At 35.9% G+C, this 24,665-nt stretch overlaps 1 protein-coding gene across 1 annotated transcript; it reads left to right on the forward strand.

The window, feature by feature from the left end:
- Positions 1–11,677: 11,677 nt before the first annotated feature.
- On the forward strand, positions 11,678–24,459 carry LOC110692617 (mitochondrial import inner membrane translocase subunit TIM50-like). The gene is made up of 10 exons (XM_021869646.1): positions 11,678–12,289; positions 13,285–13,376; positions 13,692–13,728; positions 15,229–15,290; positions 15,390–15,503; positions 16,652–16,756; positions 16,851–16,949; positions 20,637–20,796; positions 20,894–20,996; positions 24,097–24,459. The coding sequence occupies exons 1-10, from the start codon at positions 12,025–12,027 to the stop codon at positions 24,140–24,142; spliced, it is 1,083 nt and encodes a 360-aa protein (XP_021725338.1). The 5' UTR covers positions 11,678–12,024; the 3' UTR covers positions 24,143–24,459.
- The last annotated feature ends 206 nt before the right edge of the window (positions 24,460–24,665 follow it).

Here is a 24,665-nt window from a genome sequence, read left to right on the forward strand (position 1 = left end):
GTTCCCCGAATGGTAGGGTCACCTCCATCATAGCCACCTGCTATTGTATAGATCTGCTTTCATCAGTGTCAGAACTATTAGCAGGTTGAGACTTTTTCTTGGACGGCTGCCCAGGGGTTAGTTTGCAGGGTAACCTTGGACCTCAGAATGTAGGACTTGACCACCCCTTTGTCAGCTAGGCGGTCCAGCAGCCGCTTGAGACTGTGGTATCATGGCCAACGTCCTCATGGAAATGACAGTAATTATATTTGTTCTGATTTTTGTGGAACCTTTCATAGCAGCCGGCTTTTCAATAGGCATCCGGTCTTTTATCTCCATGAGGATGGAGTAACAATCTTTATTGAACTTGTACTTTGGGGAGTATGTTTTAGTTTCTTTCTTTTTCTTCTGGGACGGCTGTTCAGAGGTATCAGCCACCCAGACTTCTTTTCTTTTCTTCTTTCTTAGCCGGCTGTGATGACCAACTCTCTCTTTTGTCAAACCTCTTGGAGTCCGACTGTTTACTGACGTTGCAAAGTTCGGTCCCCTGTATATAGGCGTCCGCCTTCATCAGTGTTTCTTGGAGGGTAGCGACCCTCTTTCGGACAAGCTCGAACTTAAAGGTCGACCCGTCCGTTAGACCTTTGAAAATCTGAAGCCTGTATAGGCCACTTCATCAAACAGTCCTTGAATCTGAATTCTCATCAGATTGAATCGCCTGATGTATGACCGTAGCCCTTCTTTCTCTTCCTGCTGTATAGCTCCCAAGTCAAGAATTGTTTTCTTCGCAGGGATGTTAATTGAGAAGTTGGACGCAAACAAGTATGCAAGCGTCTTAAAGTTATTTATGCATCCGGCAGGCAGGTTGCCGAACCATTGTTGAGCGACGCCCTTCAATGTGGCCGAGAAGCATCTACACCATGCGACATCATCCAGCCCTTGAAGATACATAAGGTTGGTGTATGCCATAAGGTGATCTTCTCTATTGGTGGTACCGTCATAGGAACCTACAAACACATTTTTCACCTTGGCCGGCTGTGCAGCCTTAGTTATTTCCTTGGAAAACGCAGAGGTTTGTTCTCCAAGTCTTAGCAGTTGAATTTGCCAGTTCAAGGGTTGGACATTGTGTGCCGCCTGCCCCCCGAAGAGGGTCCGCTGCATGTAAGGTTGTTCATACGGCATGTATGGCTGTTGAGGCGCATACGGGGCCGCATGGAGCATCTGAGGACTAGAGTGGGCGGACATGCCGCATGTCTGGTTCTCTTGGTTTGATTGTGAATACCTCATTGAGGTATTCTGAAAGCTGTCTTGCAAGTTCGATATTGAAGCCGACTCTAACAGTTGCATGTTCTTCTTCTGCTGGATTAACATCCGGGCATCAGAATAAGTTTTCTTTGAACCATCCGGCTGTACATGTCGGATGACCTTCCTCTTTCCTGGCTCAAGGAACCGGAATTTGGCTAGATTTATCAAGGGCCTCTGTTCTTCCCTAGGTTTAGGGTAAGGAGTAGACTCTCGGTATTTGACCGGCTCATTCCTCCCAGAATGGGAGGGCTTTTTGGCCGACTGTTCCCTGGTGGAAACAACTGTCCGTTTATCAATCAGGTCCTTAATCTCCCCTTTGAAACTTGTCATGAGAGTCATGAGCTCGTTTCTGGTGATAGGGACGGAGCCTTCAGCCGCCTGGAGCTGACCAACCAACTGGCCGACTAGTTCACTAGGGCCCGCCTGTTCGTCATCTCGTTCCCTCCTTTCGATGGGACAGATGCGTCTAATTCTTAGGGACCCACTAGGGGCCGTGTGTGTATCGACTTCATAGTCATCATCTATATCTTGGTCAGCATAGACCTAGACGTCAGCCACAGGCCGTTTCTCATTAAGAGGTGGTACAGGTTCTTGTGAAGCCATCTTAGAAGAACTCTCCCCACAGACGGCGCCATATGTTTCGAGGTTCTTTATGTGTCCTGCGGGAGAGTTACAACACCAAGACCGGTCTCTAGACGCCTGTACCTGCAAAACAACGGAGACTCCTGTGGGTGGGAGTTCCACCTCCGACGGCCAAGTTAGAACGTGTTTGGATGTAAAAAGAGCATAAAGTAAAGGGGATCAGGCTCCTCTTGGGAGATAAATGATCATCCGGCTATCTCAGATAACCTCAAAATCCGAGCCTTAGCTCTCAAGAAGTGCAATTAAAGCTGGAGTTAATGTTCAACAATTAATGTACAAGTGTGTTTAATAATTTCTCAATCCTGTTCTTAAGGGGGAACATCTCCCTTTTATAGGGTCTCGTAATGCGTACCCAATACTAAGTTCTAGAAACCTAGGATTGACTAGGCTTTAACTAGGAACTTGGGCCGTCACATGCCACTTTCCTAATTGGCAATATGTCTGCCACGTGTCGTGACCTGATTGGTACACCTTGGACCTCTCACGAGGTGACACGTGGCGAACTCTGGTTGGTCCACGTGGATTGACACATGGCAGAGTTCCACTGGTCCACGTGGCGGGAAAAAAAATCCCCTAATCAGGCGCCACATGAAAATATTGCCGCTAGGTTCATTTGGGCAGGAAGATCGATGGTGAAAATTTTCCTCCTAGTTCCCCCCCCCCCACCCCTAAAATTTCACTTTCCCTCTTTTATTTTATTTATGGGACTTGCTTAGTTGTCATAATATTATTAGTGGTGTATTGTTGGGTTTCGTAGTGACCCACACTACGCGGAAAGGAAACCCCCCAAGACCCGCCCCGATAACTAAAGCAATTAAAACAAGCATAAACATAATTAAGTAATAATTAAAAGAAGAGAGAAAGAAATTATACCGTCGATGCGTGCTTCGCTCGCAAATCGAGCTCTTACTTCGAAAGCTCTAGCCTCGCAAGTGCGTCGGCCTCCAACGGAGTCCACCCTCGAGACCCGACCCGAACGGCCCTTACCCCGAAGGTTAGTCGGGGCTAGACTAAGAAAGACTAGAGTATTAGGTACTTAAAGGTTTTCTCACCTTAAGGGAGATGCCTCATTGAGTTCAACTCAAGTGGTTTTTCCCAAAACCCAAACTTGGGTATTTATAGGGAAAGGAGACTTGAATCTCCCTTCTCCCATCCATGTGGGAGAATTGCATTTTTCCACCATTTTTTTTTAATCAAAACAAAATTAGAAATGCAAAGGAATCAATGAGTTACAAGTGGCACATGGAGAGGAGTGGGTAGGTGAGGACCATTCCAAGAGGAGGGGACCATGGCCTTGGTGCCCAAGGCAATTCCCACTCACCTTGGTCCCCACTTGCACAAACCGCCACTCCCTTGCACATGGCTGGCTGGCATCCTGCCTTGGCTGCCAAGGCTGCCAGCTAGAGCCTAGCACCAAGGCTGGGCAACCAGCCAGCACACACTCGCACACAGCGCTGCCAGCCAACAAGCACCTCACGCACAACTAGCATGCGTGCTGCTAGCGAGCCACGCATGCTGGGCGCTGCTGCTATGCAAGGCACACGCACCACACGCACAACCCAGCTAGCTGCTGGCTAATGCATGGTGCTTGCGATGTGCGAGGCATGGAGCTGCTGCCATGCGATGCCTAGCACGCATGCTGCACAACGATGCCTAGGGTTGCTGCGTGCCACTGCCCAGCATCATGCATAGCCCTCCACGCCTAGCATGTTGCTATGATGGTGCGTTGCTGCGATGGTGCGACAAGCATTGCTAGGCCTTGCCTAGCGCCAGCGCCTAGCATGCTAGCAAGGCCTAGCCTTGCGATGCTTGGGCGCATGGCCTGCTAGCACACACGCAAGGGCCCAGCACGCCTAGCATGCTTGGCTTGCGATGGGTCTTGCCTAGCCTAGCACTCGCATGGTTAGGCCAATGCGAGGCTACGGCTAGGCTTGTACTTGTAACTCGATTGATTTCGCTTCTCGTCGAATTCTAAATTCGACTCAACTTGTGACGCTCGGTTTCGACGCTCTAAGCTCGATATCCGACGTCTTTGTTCGTAATACTCTAACGACTCATCTAATCCTTCGGATTGATTCGTCACTTCGGATCGGTTACTCGATTGGGTGTGACCCGAAGGGTTCAGTCAAGATTAAGCTGTAATATTAATTGTACATTAATATTACTGATCGGAAGCGGCCTCCACCTAGACATTCCGATCACTTGACCTTACTAAAGAATTAGCTTTCCGATAATTCCGAACCCTCTATCGGAATAATACACTTGTTGGAAGGACACCATTCCTTTCATGTACAATATTCCACGCTGTCTGCTCCCGATAAGCAGATAAGGATGGTACGATGGGAACTACCTAGGCCGGTTCAAAGCCGATGTACACCAAGTGTACCCATACCCTTTCCCTTTGTATCGTAAGACGGAGTAATATTTTGCGATAATTAAAAGTCGTTTTAATTTTGAAAGATGGACCAATAATCGTATTCTTTATTTGGAAAATTTGTTAGAAAAAACCTTTTAAAAGCACCATTTTGCAAAAATAAACCTTTTAAAAGCTTTTTGGTTAATAAAAAACAGCATGTTCATTTTTTTGCGAGCGAAAACCTATTTTCTTAATTAACTTAATTACACTCTAATTTCCTCCTATTTCTTCTAATTAACCTCTAACCCACCAAATTAATAAATAATTAGATTTGATTTATATAAGAAAAAAAAACCACCACCCCCTCCCTTCCTCCTCCCTTTCCCCTTCCCCTGGCATCAACCCCTTCCTCCACATACCCACAGCCCAGATGCCCCACCTCTTGCGACTTACCTCCACCGCCGACCGACCCTCCCTTTCTCCCTTATCACCATTAGTGACAACCACCTCCTTGATTTTGAAAAATCCTAGAAAATCAATTTGGAGGTTTTTAATTTTGTGCATCTTGCTTGCAATTGATACTTGTTTTGGTTTTGATTATGTATGTATGTGATGCTAGGATGATTTAGAAGAAAATTGTAATTAATTTGGACTTGATTTGAGCATGTTTGAGTAAGTAAGAGCCAAAAATTCGAAGAGAGGTGGTGGTCACCAACGGGGATAAGGGAGAAAGGGAGGGTCAACCGGCGGTGGAGGTAGGTTGCCGGAGGTGGGAGGATCTGGATGGTAGGTCCGGTGGGGGATGGGGTTGCTGCCTCATGGGAGGGGAAAAGGGAGGAAGAAGGAGAAGTGGTGGTTGGTTGGTGGTGGTTTTTTTTATGTATATATATAAATTAAATCTAATTATTTAGTATTTTGGTAAGTTAGAGGTTAATTAGAATAAATGAGAGGAAATTAGAGTGTAATTAAGTTAATCAATGGGTAATTAAAGAAATAGGTTCCTCTCGCAAAAAAAAAATGAACGTGGTGATTTTTTTCAAACAAAAACGTTTTTAAAGGTTTTTTTCGCAAAATAATGCCTTTAATATTATGAAATTAAAGAAAGAGGAAAAGTAGGGGAGAGAATGGATCGATATTCTTATTACTCAATGATGTAGGAGTACATATATATATATATATATATATATATATATATATATACACACACACATGTAATACAATTAGGGTTTCCTTATAATATAATAAACATAGTATATCTAGAATATCCTAAAAATATCATAAGGGAATGGACATCCACTAAATACATATATTATATAACACTCCCCCTTGGATGACCATTATCGAATAGTGTGTCTCGTTAAAACCTTACTAGGGAAAACCCGAAGGGATAAAAACCTAGTGAAGGAAAAAGAGTACAACACTATCGTAATACGCCTTGACATGCTACCTCGTTAAAAACCTTACCAGGAAAACCCAATGTGGGACAAAACCATGGTTAAGGGAAAAAGAGTGCAGCGTGTATTTTCTCCCCCTGATAAATGCATAACTTGAGATCTTCCAATGTAATGAATCCAATGGCTTAGTAACTTCACACTTGTAGCTGAATAACATTCCTTGATAGTTGATCCTCCCCAATCAAACTTGAATCTTCACTGTAAAGCATCTTCATTTATCCATACTTGTGAGAACAATACCTATGTTGCGTTTACCACTATCTTATATGACATTTTTGGTTCAAGTTGCCTTACAATCAAAATTATGCCTACTTCTGGAGGTCGTAAAAGTAGCTATTGATATTCAAATATTGATAATAATTTATGGCAACCCGTGATATCTTGATATCATTATCTAAGCTTATATGAATTAGTATTAATATAACATAAGTATTATTATATACTTTGTTCATGGTTCTTCTGGACAATAAGAAGATTATCCTTACTGCAATACAGCTCATTACTATTATTCTTTAGACATTTTGCATTTTATACTGGAGTTTTCCAATGAATATAAAAATCGTTTAACTCTCACTTGGTTAAACTTCAGGTTGATATTTCAATAACATAGTCACCAATACTCTCCATGAGCTTGATAACAATATCAACATTGTCATTTTTCAGAATGTAGAATTTGAAGGGCTAGATATTTGAATACGTTGTATATAAGTTCTGCGGGAACTTTTCATGCATGATTCATAACATGCTATTGGATCGTCATCATATAAACTTTCATCACATTTATAAGCCCATCGAAGTATAAATTACTTCTTGTAAGCCTTCATCATAATTATAAACTTGTTATACCATAAACACTCACATATAACACAATTGTTGTATAGAACTAATGCATGCAATATGAGATGTAGAATTCATGATAAAACATTAAACAAAATATAATGAGTAATGCATCAAACTACATCCTATACATACAATGAGTAATTCATATAAAAGACTCAAAAATGCAAACACTTTACAGTGTGGGTTTCATAAATCCATTTTCTAACTAGTCCATGATAAAACTTTGATATATTATTTTAGTTTCATGTCGACATCAAAAATGGACATATATTTCATATCCCTTATTCACTAGTCCATTATATCATGCATATGCATTATTTATCAGTTCCATCATATACCGGTATCACATATAATTCCTCAAGGTACAATTTTAATTTGCATGCTACTTTGACAATGATATCTGAATACATTTTTCATTGGTACCATCATAACTTTTCTTGTCATAGGCCATCTATTGTAATAATTCAGATATCTATACCACTTTTGGGGTATTTCATACACTATGGTATTTATATACTATTACAATATTAAAAGTGTTAACTACACTATCTTGCCACATATCATATCTTTATTTTGGAACCGATCATACAACCCACACTTCAGGTGTAGTGATTCAAGTATAATTTGCAAGATTTTATCTCAATGTATACACATAATATGACCAAAATGTATCTTCAACGCTATGCAACATGAGTCATAACCGAATACAAATCAAATCATAAATGTGCAACATATCTTGATAATAGACAAAAGTTGGCATGTAACTTTTCAAACTACCATTATAGGGATCATCAATTTATTTATTTATTTTTATCTTTCCAACTTTTGTTAATTCATCTCTCCCTAAGCTGGTAAAATATCTCTTTTTTATAGGGGCGTCTAATTCTATACCAACTTAGTATATAAATTTTCATTAAAATTCATTTCATTTGGAGGATCACAATCAAAATTTATCTCTCCAAAAATTTGTATTAAACAAGATTTATCTCTTTTGGAGAACAATTTCAATGAAGAATCATTTATTCATTGACTTTACATATCATATGTATTTTTTATTACATTTTCCATAATATTTTCTCTTCTGGAGATCAATGTCAATGGGCAGACATGTGTTGTGCAGTTGTACGTTTTTCTTTCCTCTCCTATTTTTTATGTGCTGACATATAATAGCCCCAATCAAAAGAATTGGTATACAAGCGTAAATCACTTGCTTGTAATTCTACTAGGTGGTGATCTTTCGGATCTTTGAAGACTTAAATAGTGTATTTGGTGAGCTTCTGGTCACCTAATACTTGACAATAATATATAAGTTATTCTGGTGAACTTCTAATCACCTATTGCTCTTTCGTATATATGAAAATCAAAACCTATTAACTCTTGAAATTTTCATCAACAAATATTATTATAGCTCAATCTCAATGTTATATCTTGCCATTCAATTCATTTCATATATCTAACATTGAGAGAGTGTCAATACATTATCAAATGAAACTTCAGGTTTCCATAACGGGTATTTATTGAACCTGAATGGCCTAATTTAATTATCACATCCAATCACATCTCTGAAATTGAACTCTAGTCGGTTTTCCAACACTAGTGATCACTTTATTAAACTTACTTTATGCATGGCCATGAGTATGATGTGATATTAGAACATCAACATGTGTTTCTTTATACAATTGACAAGACAATCAACTAATATTTTATCCAATAATTACTCATACTCTACTAGAGTTTTGACTATAACTTGATACATGTTAATCTTGTTGGACATTTCATACTCTTCTGGAGTCTTTCATATAATCATGGAACATATGAATTTTACTAAAAGTGATTTCTTCAAGAAATGTAATGGAATTTATCACTTCCTAAAATTTTTCATTGTCAATAATGGCTCCTTTCCCTTTCAAAGATACTTAATTATCTTTGGAACATATTGATCTATCACGCTTTAGGTATGTTATAGGTTCATCAGCAATTGATGTTGTTCTTCTAGACATCAATTTTAATTGGAGCATTTACAATTAGTATATAATCAATGACATTTATTTATATCCATCTTCAGGATGGTATCATTTCAAAATAAATAATTAACATGTGGCCACTTCTATTAGATAAATCGTTGATATTTAAGTTAATGTATGTATCAAACTGACCATCAATATATTTAATTATTTATGTGCAAGGATTACTTACAATCTCCCCCTAATCCTTGCATATGGGGGTATGGAATCAATCCAACAACCTTTAAATCCCTACCCCTTTTAAGCCATAAATTCTATTGGCAATATCATGTATCAAGTAACGTGTTCCTTTTAGCAAAAACATGCTTAAATAAAATTATACTTATAGAACATTTAATCATGTTCCTCTTGCCCAATTACATTCATCTTAAAAAAAAACCGAAACCTCTTATATTTATGGGCATAATAAAACGTTGATCATGTAAAGTTTTTCTCAATGTTATGTTGCATTTTATAAACTCATAAACATTATTTCTTGGTCCAATAGTTGATATGTAATCATGTTTGCAATTCTAATTGAGCTTTTCAATGAATTGTAATCACGAAAACATCATGCAAACATGCTTTCCTTCAATCACATGAACTCTCATTCACTTATAGAGTGAGTAAATCTAGTAATTTATGTATCTTCAATACTCACTTAAAGTTATGACATCATGCAAATATTAGCAATCTCACTTATAAGGGTAATTAGAAACAATATAATGCTACATATCATCAAAAAAACCAAATCATACTCATAAATATTAGTTCTTGATTATGACGTAAATATTTTTAAACCTATTATTCATGAGGTCAATGAAATTATAGCGTCATTCAAGTGTAAGTAATATCACTCATAAAAGTACAAATAATATTACAATCATCGTTAAAGAGTTCAATGCATTACCATAAAAATATTCCACGATGTTTTCCATACTCATCATAATCACATAATTTGATCAAAACAAGACTTCTTGAGCAGTTAGCTTAGGCATATAATTAAATATGTATACTTGTTAAGAAATTTTCCTCAATTTTTTTTTCTGCCTTTTTATTCCACTTCTTTGTCTATATATTATCAAGTGATAACAAAATAAAGCGTAACCGTGTCCTTGATTCAAGCCAAGGATCACGTGTGCATAATCAATCTACTCCTAGTTTACATAAATTTCACCTAATTATCTCCCAGAATTGCGTAAACAAATTTTATCAACATCTCCTAAATGGTGAAGTATATCCTCTAATTTTGGGATATAATTTAGGAAATTATATCGTAACAATACTCCATAATAAATCAAAACTAAATTGACTTTCCTTAGCATTAAACCAATATAAAACACATGTTGTCTACAATACGTAGTATAAGATATAAACATACCATGAGAAAAATATTATAAACAAAGACTTAGGGTCTAGTTTAGATAAATATATTTATAATAAATTATCATGATGATGAGTAATAGATAATCTTAGATTATTAATAGTAAACATATCACATAAACATAACAAAATCATGTGATAAAGCTAATTAAGTTTGATAACCCCAAAATCAGCAAATAAAATCATAAATTAGAAAAATTATAATGGCAAAATTCATTTACTATACTTTACATAAAACCAAGAAGTAACCAAATTGATTTATCCAAGAAAACTAGGTTATTCTTAAAGTCCACCACAACCAAGGAGATGACTAATCCAACTAGATGCAGTTCTAGTACTTCGTAACGTACTTCTTTGTATGCATGACACACTAAAATCGTACAAAATTCAAGATACCTTAACTGATTAATTGGAATAGTGCCGACATGCCACAATATTTAACATAACAATTACAAATTGTTAAATAATTTACTGATACTCTATAGAATATAAATATCGGTACAATATTGAAAATAAAAAATAATGACAATCATTAGCCAATTAATTCTTACTGCTAACTATATTTAATTACCATAACAATCACAAATCAATAATACGAATATGATAGCAAATGCGTACCTTACTTTTGAAGTATACTTTAACAACACAAATAACAATTTCGAGTGGACTTTCTCTAATTTGGGGCCCGTAATTTCGATTAAGGTCATGGCAATTAGATGCGTTCATATTGCTGACTCCAATTTTCAAATACACGGGGCAAGCACTATAAGAAATGCTTTTTAGGATAATTGGCATCAATTGTAGCAAATTAGATAATCATCAGAATAGAAGATGTTTTCGTCAATGAGTTGAACAATCTACACGCATCGTCTCTTCTCTTATTGGACAAATTGTGGTTTTCACAATTCTTCCAAATTTAATCTATGGTACTAGAAGAAGTAAAGAAACTGTAAATTAACAAGTCAATTATATACTAGCCACACACATATAGGCTACATAAAAGTATTTTGCCGAACATACTCACCAAGGTGAGTTACACTAACTTTTAATTATAATTAACATTAATTCAACCCCAACATAACAAAACAGTACATCATAATAATATAACATGTATAAAAGAGGCACATAACAAATATAATTTGTAAAATCAAAGCTTAATAAATTAAAATAAATGAAATTGTGAGGAAACTTCCCTGATAATCGGCTCACGATGGCTTCATGGATCATCATCGCACGATGTCACCTATCAAATTCTAAATATCACGCTAGGAATATTGTGTTGTATTATACTCCCTCTGTCCCTTTATTTTTGCCCTATTTGACTTTTCATAGTTTCCAAGACACGTGTTAAATCGTTTATATCTCCATTTTTACACGCGAGAAAATTATAAAAAGTTAATATTAATTAAATATACAATGAGACGAACCAAACAAGATTCCACACGACTATATTACCTATTGTAGAATAACGAGAATTTATGGTCAAAGTTTTCAAAGTTTTACTCAAATTTTGGCAATGGAGCAAATAAATAGGGATAGAGGGAGTAGTTTTTAACTGCAAGGTTGATTCATAATCCATCAATTTGTAGGATGTTCCTTGCTAATAGTATACCAATATCTCAATAGCAACCGTTTTCGATTATGATATAATTTTAATCTTAATCGATTGCTTAGAGCTTTGGTGCTGATAACGTATTATGAAATTAAAGAGAAAGAGGAAAAGTAGGGGAGAGAATAGATCGATATTATTATTACTCAATGATGTAGGAGTACATATATATATATACATGTAATACAATTAAGGTTTCCTTATAAAATAATAAACATAATATATCTAGAATATCCTAGAATTATCATAAGGGAATGGGCATCCACTAAATACATATATTATATAACATTTAAATGTTTTTTTTTTTTTGACAAATTTTCCTATTTATTTTTGTTTAATGCAAGTAATTTTTTTCCAACATTGTTACGTTATTATTCTCCCCTCGGCGAAAAAGCCCTAGTGTAAAACCCCTCTGAAATTGACCCCAAAATTTCCCAAACTCCACTTACAATAATGTCGTTCTCTATACTTCGATCTCGACTCTCAAAATCATCCGCCATTAACACCAATACCAAAAACCTTAACACCATTATCTCCCAAAGATTCCTCTGCACAAATCTTCCCAAAGAACCGCCTTTATCGTCTGGTTCTTCTCAACCTAACGAAGTTCCTCCATCTTCTCCGCCGAAGAATTCCAACGTTTTTTTCACCGCCCTCAAATTCGGCCTTACTGCCGCCATTACTGGTGCTGCTGCTTCTGCTGGCTATGCCACTTACGGTTCGCTTTCGTCAATTTCTCTTTTCCGATTATACATTTGTTATTTTATACTTTCGCTTTTCAAATTAGTTGACGCTTATAGACTTTGACACTATTCACAAATTATACTTGTTAGATTCTTTAATGTGTTTTTGTATTTTTTACTTAGAGGTATATAAGATAAGTCAAATAATTTTAATTGCGAGTAATTATTGTATTATTTGATTTGATCTTTCGTTCACTTTTAGTTGATTTATGTTAATGTTGTGGTTTTGCAAATTGAATTGCTTGGTAAATGCACAGCTGCTACTTATTAAGGCTGCATTACCAGAAAAAAGTAAGGAAGTCCGGCGATTTTGGGTGGTTGGTCTGGTGCTGTATAGCCTGTATTCCTCACTTCCTCCCTCCCTCCCTCTCCCGGTTTTGCCGTGGAATAGGGGGTTTGCCCCATTGGATAAAATAGTTAGCTGTTTGGTTTAGTTTACGCATTGTTGGAGTAGTTTGAGGTCTTGTTTGTTTGTTGAATTGGCAGAGTTATGAATTTCGACAATGTATTTTTTTTTATTGAACGTCGATGTATAAACAACTTTTTGCTGCAAGGAAATGATAGTTCGATAGAGCTAGAATGCGGAATATGTTATTTTAAATTCTAGCTCTCATATGGCCGATGAATCAATGATACTTAGTTTGATTTCATCTATCTTCGTGACACTGCCAAATTCCACATAGATTGCAATATTGAGTAACGAGATTGTGAAAATCTAAGGTGTAAACAAGAAAATCAGTTAGAACACCTTTTTTATTTTTATTTTTATTTTTTAAAATATTGTTTATTTATTGTGTATTGTGATGGGCTAAATGCATTTAGCAAGCTCATATGGGATGTAAGTGCTATCAAACTTATACTGTTAAAAGTATGGATTTTATATCCATTAAATTTTCATAAAAAGTAAACTTTAGTGTGATAGATAAGTGTCCTGTAAAATATACAGAATTTATGGTAGTTTTGTTTGCAGCATACACATTTGAAGAAGTAGATGAGAAAACAAAAGCATTCCGAGCTTCTGCAAAACATCACATTGAAGATGATGACGCATCTTTTATCAACGTGAGTACTGGCTTACTGTTGCTTTCTAGATTCTTTATAGTTTCATGGTATTACTTCAGTTATGTCCAACATAGAACATGGTTGTTTGTGGGAAGATAATATATCTGGTTAACTGAGGCAATGATGCTGAGGTAGGAGAGTTGGGATACAGGATATTGGTCTTTGTTTTGTTACTTTTATCCTTATGGGGTTAAAAATTTAAGATCTTTTCTCTGTATCCTATCTTTTCTAGTCACTGTTAACAACACTTGTTACATGATCATTAATGATGTCAAACGCTGGTCTGATGAAACTTCAATATGTGTTCTTCTGTAGAAATTTCAAGCTTTGGGGCATTACACTGCTGTGGTTGGTATATTTCTTTCTCTCTTTTTTCCAATTTTTAATTGGATTATTCTTTTTTATAGGGAAAAAGTAATGATCTTTTTCTTTTTTTGATATAACATATTATCAAATGAGTGTGATAATTTATACTAGATTAAGGGCTTAAAGCAATGTCAAATAAATTATCCTCTAAAGCTATTGAAACCAATTTCTATGATACTGGGATCCTTTACCTACCTTGCCAATCCTCTGTTGTACCCATGTCTTACCCATGGGCTATGCCACACTTAGTGTTTGTTTTGTTGCAATGGGAATTAATTTCCCATGGTAATGTACAAGTCATGGGAATTAATTTCCCTTATCTATTTCCTAGGAATTAGCTGTAATGTGTTTGGTTTAGACTAGGGAAATTACATTTGCTAGGAATTTTGAATGACATAGGGAGGATTGTGTGAGTAAATTGCTACATTATGTGGGAATTCCAAACTCCTATTGAAATTCAAATTCCTCCACTATGTACTTTTTGGTCAATCAAACAACATTGCAAAGATGTATATCCTAGGTATTTTGAGTTCCCATGGAAATATGGTGCAACCAAACAAGCACTTAGTTGATGTAGGATAATAATAAAGTTGGAATAAGAAGCCTTGTTATGCATCATTACTATGCTAGCTAATATCAGTTTCATGTGGCCGATGTGAACCATAAATTATGCTATTTTGGTTCAATTGTGACTATTTTTATTGCTATTTCTTGTGAGTCAAGAGGTAAAATCAGTGATCATATCAATGGATCTGTTTTTTGAAAAGCTCTACTCTAATGCCACCAGATAATAGGGTGGAAGTCACAAATCTCATAATGTATGGAGCTTGACCTTTGAAAAAGTACCGGATAAAAGTTGTCTTTGGCAGACCCTAATTTTTTCATAGAAATGATCAAGTACACAAGAATGAGACAGGAATACTACATTGTAATTTAAAATAGAAATCATATAGTACTGGTAATATTATAGTGTTGTCATAATAAAAAAGTAATATACTTGAGATTCTTATTATCCCACAGGACCCACACTATAATCTTGCCCATACCCTCAAAAGTATTTTTATTTCCACAATTAACTTGTGTGTTTCATAACTTGAGGACAGGAGATGCCACATAATGGACTTTCTAGTGTACTGTAGATATGGTGACCAGTGATCTTTTGATTTTGAGGTAGTTGTGTGTGTATAAAAAAATAGTATACTTGAGATTCTTATATCCCACAGGACCCACACTATAATCTTGCCCATACCCTCAAAAGTATTTTTGTTTCCACAATTACCTTGTGTGTTTCATAAGTTGAGGACAGGAGATGCCACATATTGGACTTTCTAGCATATTATAGATATGGTGACCAGTGAGAGAGAGAGAATTTTCCTTTGAAATATATTAAAGGTAATGTGTGTCAATTTTGCAATTTTTCTGATCTGTATCAGACTTTTATTATTATTATAATAATTATAAGCTTCTATCTTGTTTGGTATTTTAGTGCCTGCCAAAGCAATTGAACTTTACTTAGATTGGAGGAGATCTATTGAGGATCAAGTTCGAGTAAGCTACTATGAAATCCAAATATAATTCCTATCATTCTTAATTTGAACTCTGTTTTGATCACACTTTTTGAATTTTTTTTATGTTACTCTATGACAGGGTTTCACTGAACCGTTGTCTGATAAGCTACTTCCTGATTTGCCACCTGGAATGCAACATGTATTTACACTTGTTGTGGATCTGAACGAGACTTTAGTTTATTCTGATTGGAAGGTAAGACCTAAAATTGATGCACACCTGAAATTGAGTTGAATTCTATTGGCTAGTGCAGGCAATCTATTCTGGCGACCCTAGTAAACTTCCTTTGTTTTTTATTAGTTGCAACATTTTTCATTTCAGATTTGCCACTACGTAATGTCAATCCCTTGTACTTCTTGTTATAAATATGGTCAAAAAAAAAAAAATTGATATTTTGTACTTGTAAATTGAGACAAATTTAACAAAATCCGACATAATTGTATTTTTTTTCTCAAGGATTAATCATTATAGAGAGTCAAAGCAGAGTGTGAATTAAGCTCTCTTTCTTGACCAACACTTAGAACCCATGGGGCTTTTTTCTAAACTACATAAAAGGATCATTCAACCATGATGATTGTCAATCCAGAGAGATGATCACCAAGGAGCTTAGCACGGCTTTGGGTTGCAACATGTGGTGCTTCTTCGACCTCCTCCACTAAGTTCCATGTACCCGCATCAAAGCGTGTGAATAGTGCAAAAGTCAAACTGGTGTAACTAAATGAAAACGGAGGAAGTACTTCCTTTGTTTTGTTTTAGTCACACTTCTTTTATCACTTTTTCCAATGCACAAATTCAACGATTAGTATCTCTAATTATCAATAATTATAAATTATAGAAAGTTGATAAAATAAAAGTATATATTGAGACGATTCCAACAAGATCCCACATAACTATTAATCACCGAAGGTAGTCAAAGTAGACTTTGTGAATAGTTTCACAAGTAAAAATTGTCAAATAAAAGGGGATAGAGGAAGTAATATTTTCTAACCTGCTTTTTCTCCATCCGTTGCTCCTCGGGGCTAATAAAGGAAACTATAAAGAAGAGTATGCTGTTGGTGCAATGTTTCAATTTACCTGTCTATGTAAGTAAGATTTATTCTTTAACTTTTGGCCACTTGAAATTTTATTCTCGGTAGTTGTATTCCAATTAAATTATATTATGTGTATAGATGTTATATATTAGTTGAGCTTATATATTCTATTGAAAAAAATTTATAAATGAGCGCTTTTTTGTAATTATAGATGGAAAAATCTCATTGCTCCATTCTTAGCTTTTGGTGGAACGAAATGAAAATTGCGTCTGAACTAAGCAACTTTTTCTCTTTTCTTTGTATTCTTTGCAGCGTGAAAGGGGCTGGAGAACTTTTAAGAGGCCAGGTGTTGATGCCTTTCTTGAGCACCTAGCGCAATATTTTGAAATTGTTGTGTATTCTGACAACTTGTCAATGGTGATTTTTTTTTTTTACTCTGTTGTTTCGCTGCTACTTCCCTGATTTTATTAGAGAATTGTTTTTGAGATTGGTTTGTATCTGGCATGTGCAGTATGTGGACCCCGTTCTTGACAGATTAGACGAGAAGCACTGCATAGCTCATCGGTTATCTAGGGCTGCGACAAGATATAAGGATGGGAAACATTATAGGGTAGGGTTCTATCTATTAGCACTTGTTCTTTAAATCATGCACTCTCATCCTTTGAATATATCAATTGCTGAAGGAAAAGTAAAATAAAATTCAATAGACCATCTTGTTTCTGCCTTTCTGGTTTACATCAAATTTAAAAGTTGATATCCATGTCATTTTCAAGAAGAGAAATCTACCTACTTTTGCTCCTTTCTATACAAGGTTGAACTTTTTGTCAATTTGAATCAACTAGGGCTATCTTTAAATTTAATTATTTTTTTATGTTTGAAAAGGGTTTGGTTGAACAAATTTCTATTCAACCATGAACAGTGTAACTTAGTAGTATTGTATTGTATACCTTGTGCTTGCATCACCTTGACGTCATCTTAATGTGAGGGTTTCTGGTTTCCTCTTTTTAACATAAAGTATAATTGGTATGCCTCATTTTGTTTTGGCTACCTACCTTGTCATCTATCTTTATTTGTTTATTCTCACATGTTTGTTGTTCTACAAGTATAATTCTGCTTTCATCACTTGCTTAATGTCAGTTGTCTTTTATACATTTCTATTTCCGAATTGAAAATAACACTTGTCTTCCTTCTCTACTCCTCCCTTCCCATCCCCCCTCTCTGTTATTGTTGACAGTGTTTTGTTCTGTGTTGGATTTTTTTGTTAGATGTTTGGCTTTCATTTTGTCTCCTTAATCATGAATCTAGGTATTGTAGCAATGGTCCTATGGGTTTGCTATCGTTCGCTTATTTTTGGAAGACATGGTTAGATCAGAATGATGCTGAACATGGAACCTATTGTTTTTGATATTAGGCTGAAGATGATATGGTTCTGGGGATGCTACTTTAGAACCCCGTCATGATATCTATACCTCAAATTGTGAAACGACTCTCATTTTACCTTAACCAAAATTTCTGAATAATATTTAACTACGACAAGTTTTCTAGGCATAAATGATGGGATTAGACTACCAGAGAAAAAGAACAGGAAATAAAAGTAAAAGGAAAATTTGATTTGAATAATCCGACCTTTGTGCGATCTTATTTTATTAATCCCACCTTCTGATTATTCCACAATAGTCCAAGTTTTGGGCGGTGTTCTATTTTATTAGGCCAAGTAGGTCACTTAACCTACAACATCAAGTCGTCTGCCACGTGTTGCGTTTTCATTTGGCCAAGAATTATTTTTCAATTTATTTTAAAAAAAAACTTTAATCTATTTTTTTTTTATTATTTAAAAAAAAAAAAAAACATTTTTCCCTTTTCTTCTTCTTCTTCCCTTTCCCCTCCATACTGGCGCACTATTCTTCTCCGACAACCGTCCCTTCCCGCCCCCACTTCCCTTTCCGGTCAACCTCCGCACCCCACCCCTTCCTCTTTCTCTCTCCGTCATCTTTCCACCGCCGCACCCCCTCTAAAGCTACCACGAATTGGGGAACGGGGTTGGGTTTGTCGGTTTCAGGTGGCTGGGATCGGGGTTGCAAAGGGGTTTTGGGGGTGGCTTGGTTCATGGGGGAAGGGGAGGGCTTGGGGTGGAGAGGACAGAGGCGGACCGGGGGTGGTCGGAAATTTGGGGAAAGGGAGGGGAAGGGGCGGCAGGAGGGTGGGGGTGGTCGGGAAAGTATAAGATGGGCCATGGAGGGGGGGTGGCTTGGTTAGTGGTTGGGTTTGATTTTTTTTTTTTTTTAAAAAAAATTCCTCATTTTTTGGTTAAAAAAATTAAAAATGAAAAGAAATTAAATTACGTAAGGAACAAGTAGTAGGTCACCTTAGCCTAATGAAATAGACATCCCCAAAAGGTTGGATTATTGTGGAATTATTAAAAGGTAGGATTAATAAAATAAGATCGCGCAAAGGTCGGATTATTTAAATCAAATTTTCCGAAGTAAAAGAAAAAGGTTTATGCTAGTAAGATTAGGGCTTAGAGCATCACATTTTTACATGGAATAATATCTGGAATGATCGTTAATAAAAATAAAAAATAAAAAAAACCTAAGATTTGACTCGCTGCCATGTTCAAGGGGAGTTTTTTAGTTTCGTATTTTATAAGTTGTATGTTGCCCTCCCCCTCTCTCTCTCTCACACACACACACTCACTCTCACACTCACTCTCACTCTGCGCCTCCCTGCTTGTAAGCAAGACCCGTAGTTATTAACATTTTGATTTAAATCTTAGAATCTTACGATTGCAAGATTCATGAATGTCCATGCGATTCGAGTTACGATTCTACTATGTATCTTAACTAGCGAAAACCTTACAAGTTTAAAACAACAAAGTTATTTATGAATGTAAATTGTTAATTATTGGTTGTTTAGTGGGTTAACCATTTTCTATTAATAATTAGGCTTTTAACCTATAATTTAAATATGTTACTACCTCCGTTACATATTAGTTGCAACTTTGGAATATTTATCTCTCACAAATAATACCCAAAGTTGCAACTAATATGTAACGGAGGTAGTAAATAAAATTTGAATATGACGTCTTGATAATGCATGTCCGTAGAATCTTACAATTCGATTATGAAAGCCCCTTTCGATTCAAAGTATAATTTCGATTTTGATAACTTTATCTAGACTTATTTAACTTTTTGTTTTGGTGAGGCCGTGAGAGGGGGGGGGGGGGAGGGGGTTATAGATCCGTAGATGAGTGGCAATTTGGTGTATCCAGGCCTCCATGTTCCACAATATTTTGGAAATCTTCTCCCTGTAAATGTTCGGCAAGTCCCATCAATGAAGTTGAAGTAGATTAAGTTGTGTCACTTAGTCCCCCCCCCGCCCCTTTTCTTTCTCCCTTTCTTTCTTTCTTTGCCTTTTTTTTCCCTTGCATTTTTCGTCTTGTCGAGTTTTGCTCCTCTACCTCTCCATCTTTCATTGACCTTTTCCAAACTTCTGCATCATAATTACCATCCGATTGATTCCTTGACTTGAATTATTGTAATATCTTTGAGCTAACTCAATTGATCAAATTTCAGATTTACAGTACATCATAGGTCATTCATTTTTATTTTATTTTTTTGACAAGAATCATAGGTCGTTCTTGTAATGTTTTTGTGTGCTTTAATTAAGTCAATATGGCTTTCCCATTTCCAAACTAATTTTAAAAATTTTCCAATCTGGTGAGTGGTTTATAGGAGAACATTGAAACACAGCATGTCCGTATTCTTTTAACCCCTTTTTTTAAATAAAAAATATAAAATGAACTAAAACATTCTCCTTCCTAATCTCTTATTCTAAACCATAAAATAAACCAGCTGCTTCGTTGTTTATTATTTTTTGTTAATCTGATTCTTTTAGGCTTCCTTAACTTTACTTTCTTAACCTAGTGCTTTGATGAGAAGTACATTTGTGGTGGAACTTTAAGAAGTGTAATTATGTGGTGAATATGTGAAATGCTTTTTGTTTAACATATGACTTTATAATCTCTTTGGAGTTTCCACCACAATTATCCTGCTACAATTATATAGTGGAGGAGGTAGGCCTTGTAATGTATTGTTGAATGTCATCTTAAAAAGGAATTCTTGGGGAAGTCCAGTTAGATAAATATATCTTCCCATTCACAAGGCCATATACATTTATCAGCTCTGAAATTTGTCTTGACTGACTTAACTGGCTATCATGATTTATTAATTTCATGGCCGTATCGTAAAAATTATTATAAAGGTTGTAGGAGGATTATAATTTTCTATTTATTGTGCAGGACCTTTCCAAACTGAACCGTGATCCTAAAAAGGTTATTTATATTAGTGGCCATGCCCTAGAGAACTGTCTTCAGCCAGATAATTGTGTCCAAATCAAGCCATGGAAAAGTGATGATGTGGATGATACTACTCTGTTGGATCTTCTTCCATTTCTTGAATGTGAGTATGCTTTATGTTATGTCAAACACCTTTCAAGTGTGCTTTGCTTACTAGTCAGTTTTTCAGCTTGTTAAATTGTTGGCTTTTTTGGTTGCAGTTGTAGCCCGGAGTGGACCATCAGATATCCGCCAGGTGTTAGCATCCTATAAAGGAAAAGATATTCCGAAGGAGTTTATTGAACGCTCTAAAGAGCACCAAAGGTTGGATATGAACCTTGTAAATGTGTTTGACTCTAGTTGCTGATATTTATTTTTTAATTTCACAATTAGGAACTGCATTTGCTTGGACTCAACTTTGACAACGTGATTTCATGACATGACCTGGGTTCGTATATTGGTATATTCCTGAGGCTTTCTTCAAAACCTGGGACATGACACAGTGATAAGAAAAGTTGGACTCCTCTTTCTAAGTACCCAAAATGATCTCATTGATCTGTCTCTTAGCCACATTACCCCAAGTTTTAAAATCTAGGCTTTACAGTTGAAACCCTTGAACTGAAAATTGAATCATCAGTTTACCAGAAGAAATGAAGAAGAATTGTTATTTTTTTCTTTCAAAGAACAAAATGAAGATGAGGAAAAATTCTATTACTTAGAGAGAAATATGATGACAGTTATAGTCTTGTCGCCAAATGTTAAGAATTGATGGGGGAAAGTGAAGTGAGGTTGAGGGGACCAATCAAATTAAAAGAGTCATATGGCCATATGGGATACTCATCTTGTGTTAGTCTTTCTCGTCTGTTATTTATTAGATCCATGTCTCATTTGAGATTGTTATTTCTTTTCTTATTCCTTAAAAAACCGAAACGGAGTCAATCAAATACTATCTATGTTAAGAATTGCGGACTGATACAGAAGTCTGACATTCACACCCTAGTTAAGCCATGATTGAAAATTATAGAGAAAAGATATTACAGACTGATCCTTTTACCCCTTCCGTAATTAAATAACTATTTCTTGTGAATACTTTGTGAACCTACAACATGAATAAACTATCGATAGATCCTCTTTTTGTGTTGTATTTGTTCTTTATTTTACACTAGTCATGCAAAAAACCCTACAATAGCCAATTTATTACTGGTTAATTGGTTAATTGCCTACTTGACATTGCCTCTGTAGCTCTGCTCCGTTACAGAGAACTAGTTTTTTTGCCTGTGCCGCACAGGCTACTGATAGTAAAACCTCTGAAATATAATAATGTGTGTTAGTGCATTACTTATGAGGTATGAATACTTAAGGGAGGGGGGGGGGGGGGGGGGGGGGGGGAGGGGGGGAGCATTTATGTATTAAGGGGGAAATATAAAAGAAAAGACATTAGCTACCTACAATGAATTTGGGACAGATCTATGTTTAAGGCTTAAGAGGGTAACGAAGTGATAAATCAGTTTGGATTTTTAGAAATATGAAGGTTAAGTTCTTAAACAGAAATATGATGAATAGATCGTGCTTGATTAATAAAAATTTTGATATAAAGAATATGGTGGAGGATGGGTTTGATTGATTATGACCAAAGTAGTAACACCTCAATCTGCCAGCAAAGTATTCTTTGTTTGTGATGGTGGTGGGGTTTTTTGCCATTATGGGAGGAAGAGGTTGTGGAGATAGAAAGGGAATTTAGATTGAGGACAGAGAAAGGTTGGGGCCAATGGTGTGGGGAGACTTTATTTTTATATTTAATTTACCATAGTTAATTATATAACTTGTTTATCATCAAAAAATCATTATTAATGCTATATACAACTAATACTCCCCCTGTATTTTATTACTTGCTCCACTTTCCTTTGCGGATATATTTAATTACTTGCTCCATTTCCTTTTTTGAAATTTGTAACAATATATTATTATTTACTCCCCACTAGTGGTCCTCTCATATCATATTGTAATATTTTTCATATTTTTTTTCTCCTCTTTACTTATTCCTACTTTTACTTTTTCAGATTTATTTATTGTTCAACCAACCCCATGTCCATCATAAAATAATATTTTATATTAGTTCTCCTAAAACTCCATGTCCGGAGAAATGGAGCAAGTAATAAAATATGGAGGGAGAACTAAATAAAAACACATGGATATATGTGATGTTTAATAATCGGCAAACTTATAGGTTATTAATGAGAATTGCTCAACAATACTTAAAATGGAATAGAAAAGAAAAGAAAAAAAATCAAAATATCATAGGGGAAGGAGACAGGTGACACTAATGGTTTGTGTTTCCAAAATACTTCTGACAAAAATTTACTTAATACTTTTGTAGTTCCATGATATTCAATTATTTATACCTCCCTTTAGATTATAACCCTAGTTTCGTATCGAGTTTGAAGCTAAGTCATTAAAATCAAATGTCTTTTTAATCATTGCATCATGTATGTGAGTTGTTTATGATCCTGTCTTTGAAAAATTCTGAGATATTATTCTGAAAACTCTGTGGAATATGGCAGTTGAACATAATTGATGACAAATCATGTTATTAATAACTGAGTTTTTCACTAGTATTATTCTATCGGCGTTGGAATTTTCTGCCAATAAGATATGTAATTGCATTATCTATATGATGCATGCTGCGTGCTTCTGACTGAGTCACTGAGAGGATCAATTTGTTTAAGATGTTGCTACGATATCACTACTTTTATTAGAAGACCAGTGACTAATTGAAACTGCAAAATACATAAAAGTGTCATATCTGTCTGTTGGTTCAGCAGAAGGTAGGAGTTGGTGACTACCTGAACTTTGCTGCTTAGCTAGTAAAGCTATGTGTAGCATGGATTGACCCTCGTTATATAGCTGAGGGGGGATAGGGCTTAGCTGTTGTGCTGTTCCCGTCTTTAACCATTGGGATGCATGACTGGGTTGGGCTTAAGGCTTCACGTAGAGTTGAAGTTGCCCTTGAGCAAGCTCTTTGACATTTATTGACGCCCTCTTTAATTACTTGTGGATCTCAGGTTTTTTTTAGCTGGATTTCGTTATCAAGTTTTTTTATTTATTTTTTCTTTTGACAGCATTATCAAGTTTCTGAAAATACTTTCTTTGAAATAAAAAATTTATCCCATGTTTAGGATCCTGCTGCCTTCTTTTTGGCACCTCTTCTTCAGTAATTATTTCTATTCCTTGCTGTGTGAAAGTCGATTTTCTATCTTTTTTTCTTCCTGCTGCTATTTGTTCCTACTTTTATTTACCACCCCATTGACCAATTATTTTGGTATTATGGACTACCTGCTGGATAATTCTGAAAAATTGTTCTGTTATTTGCTATAACTTAAAAGTTCGTTTAAGAGTTATTTTACTTAATTCTTTAATGCTGCAGGCGAATGCAAGAACAGAAACAGCAAGGACGTTTTTGGCGACGATGAAATCAAATTTAATTTATGCTGCTACTTAAATAATTTGCAAGCATAACCATTTTCACCGAGATAGTTGAACACCTAGCTCAAGACAGTGAATTCGCAAACAGTTGATAATTTGGCACAGCTTCAGCATGAAACAAATTCGGCTCTCGATTGTTAACTAGTTATATTCAATTATATTTTTTCATCGCTGTACGTTCTGAGGAAAAACTGGAAATTTTTGTTTCATCCTGTTAGCTCCTTTACAGTTGAACAAGAGATGCTCAGATAGTGTTATAGCAATAAACTCCCTCGCTAGTGCACCCAAATATAGATTAAAATAATATGAATGGTCCTTAGTTTAAGAAAGTGCACCAAGTTATTCCTGGATGCTAGGCGAACCAAGGTGCAAAGTTAAACACCTTGGTCTTTTTGGCCACAGTACAGTCCATACGGCAAGCTGAGACGTGCTCCGCAGGTCACCATTTGCAAGGTGTTGTGCCTTAGCCTTTTGTTTGAGTTGATTTAAATTTTGATTTTTACCACCCAA

Source organism: Chenopodium quinoa, unplaced genomic scaffold, assembly GCF_001683475.1.
Source record: "Chenopodium quinoa cultivar QQ74 unplaced genomic scaffold, ASM168347v1, whole genome shotgun sequence".
Taxonomy (NCBI): Eukaryota; Viridiplantae; Streptophyta; class Magnoliopsida; order Caryophyllales; family Amaranthaceae; genus Chenopodium; species Chenopodium quinoa.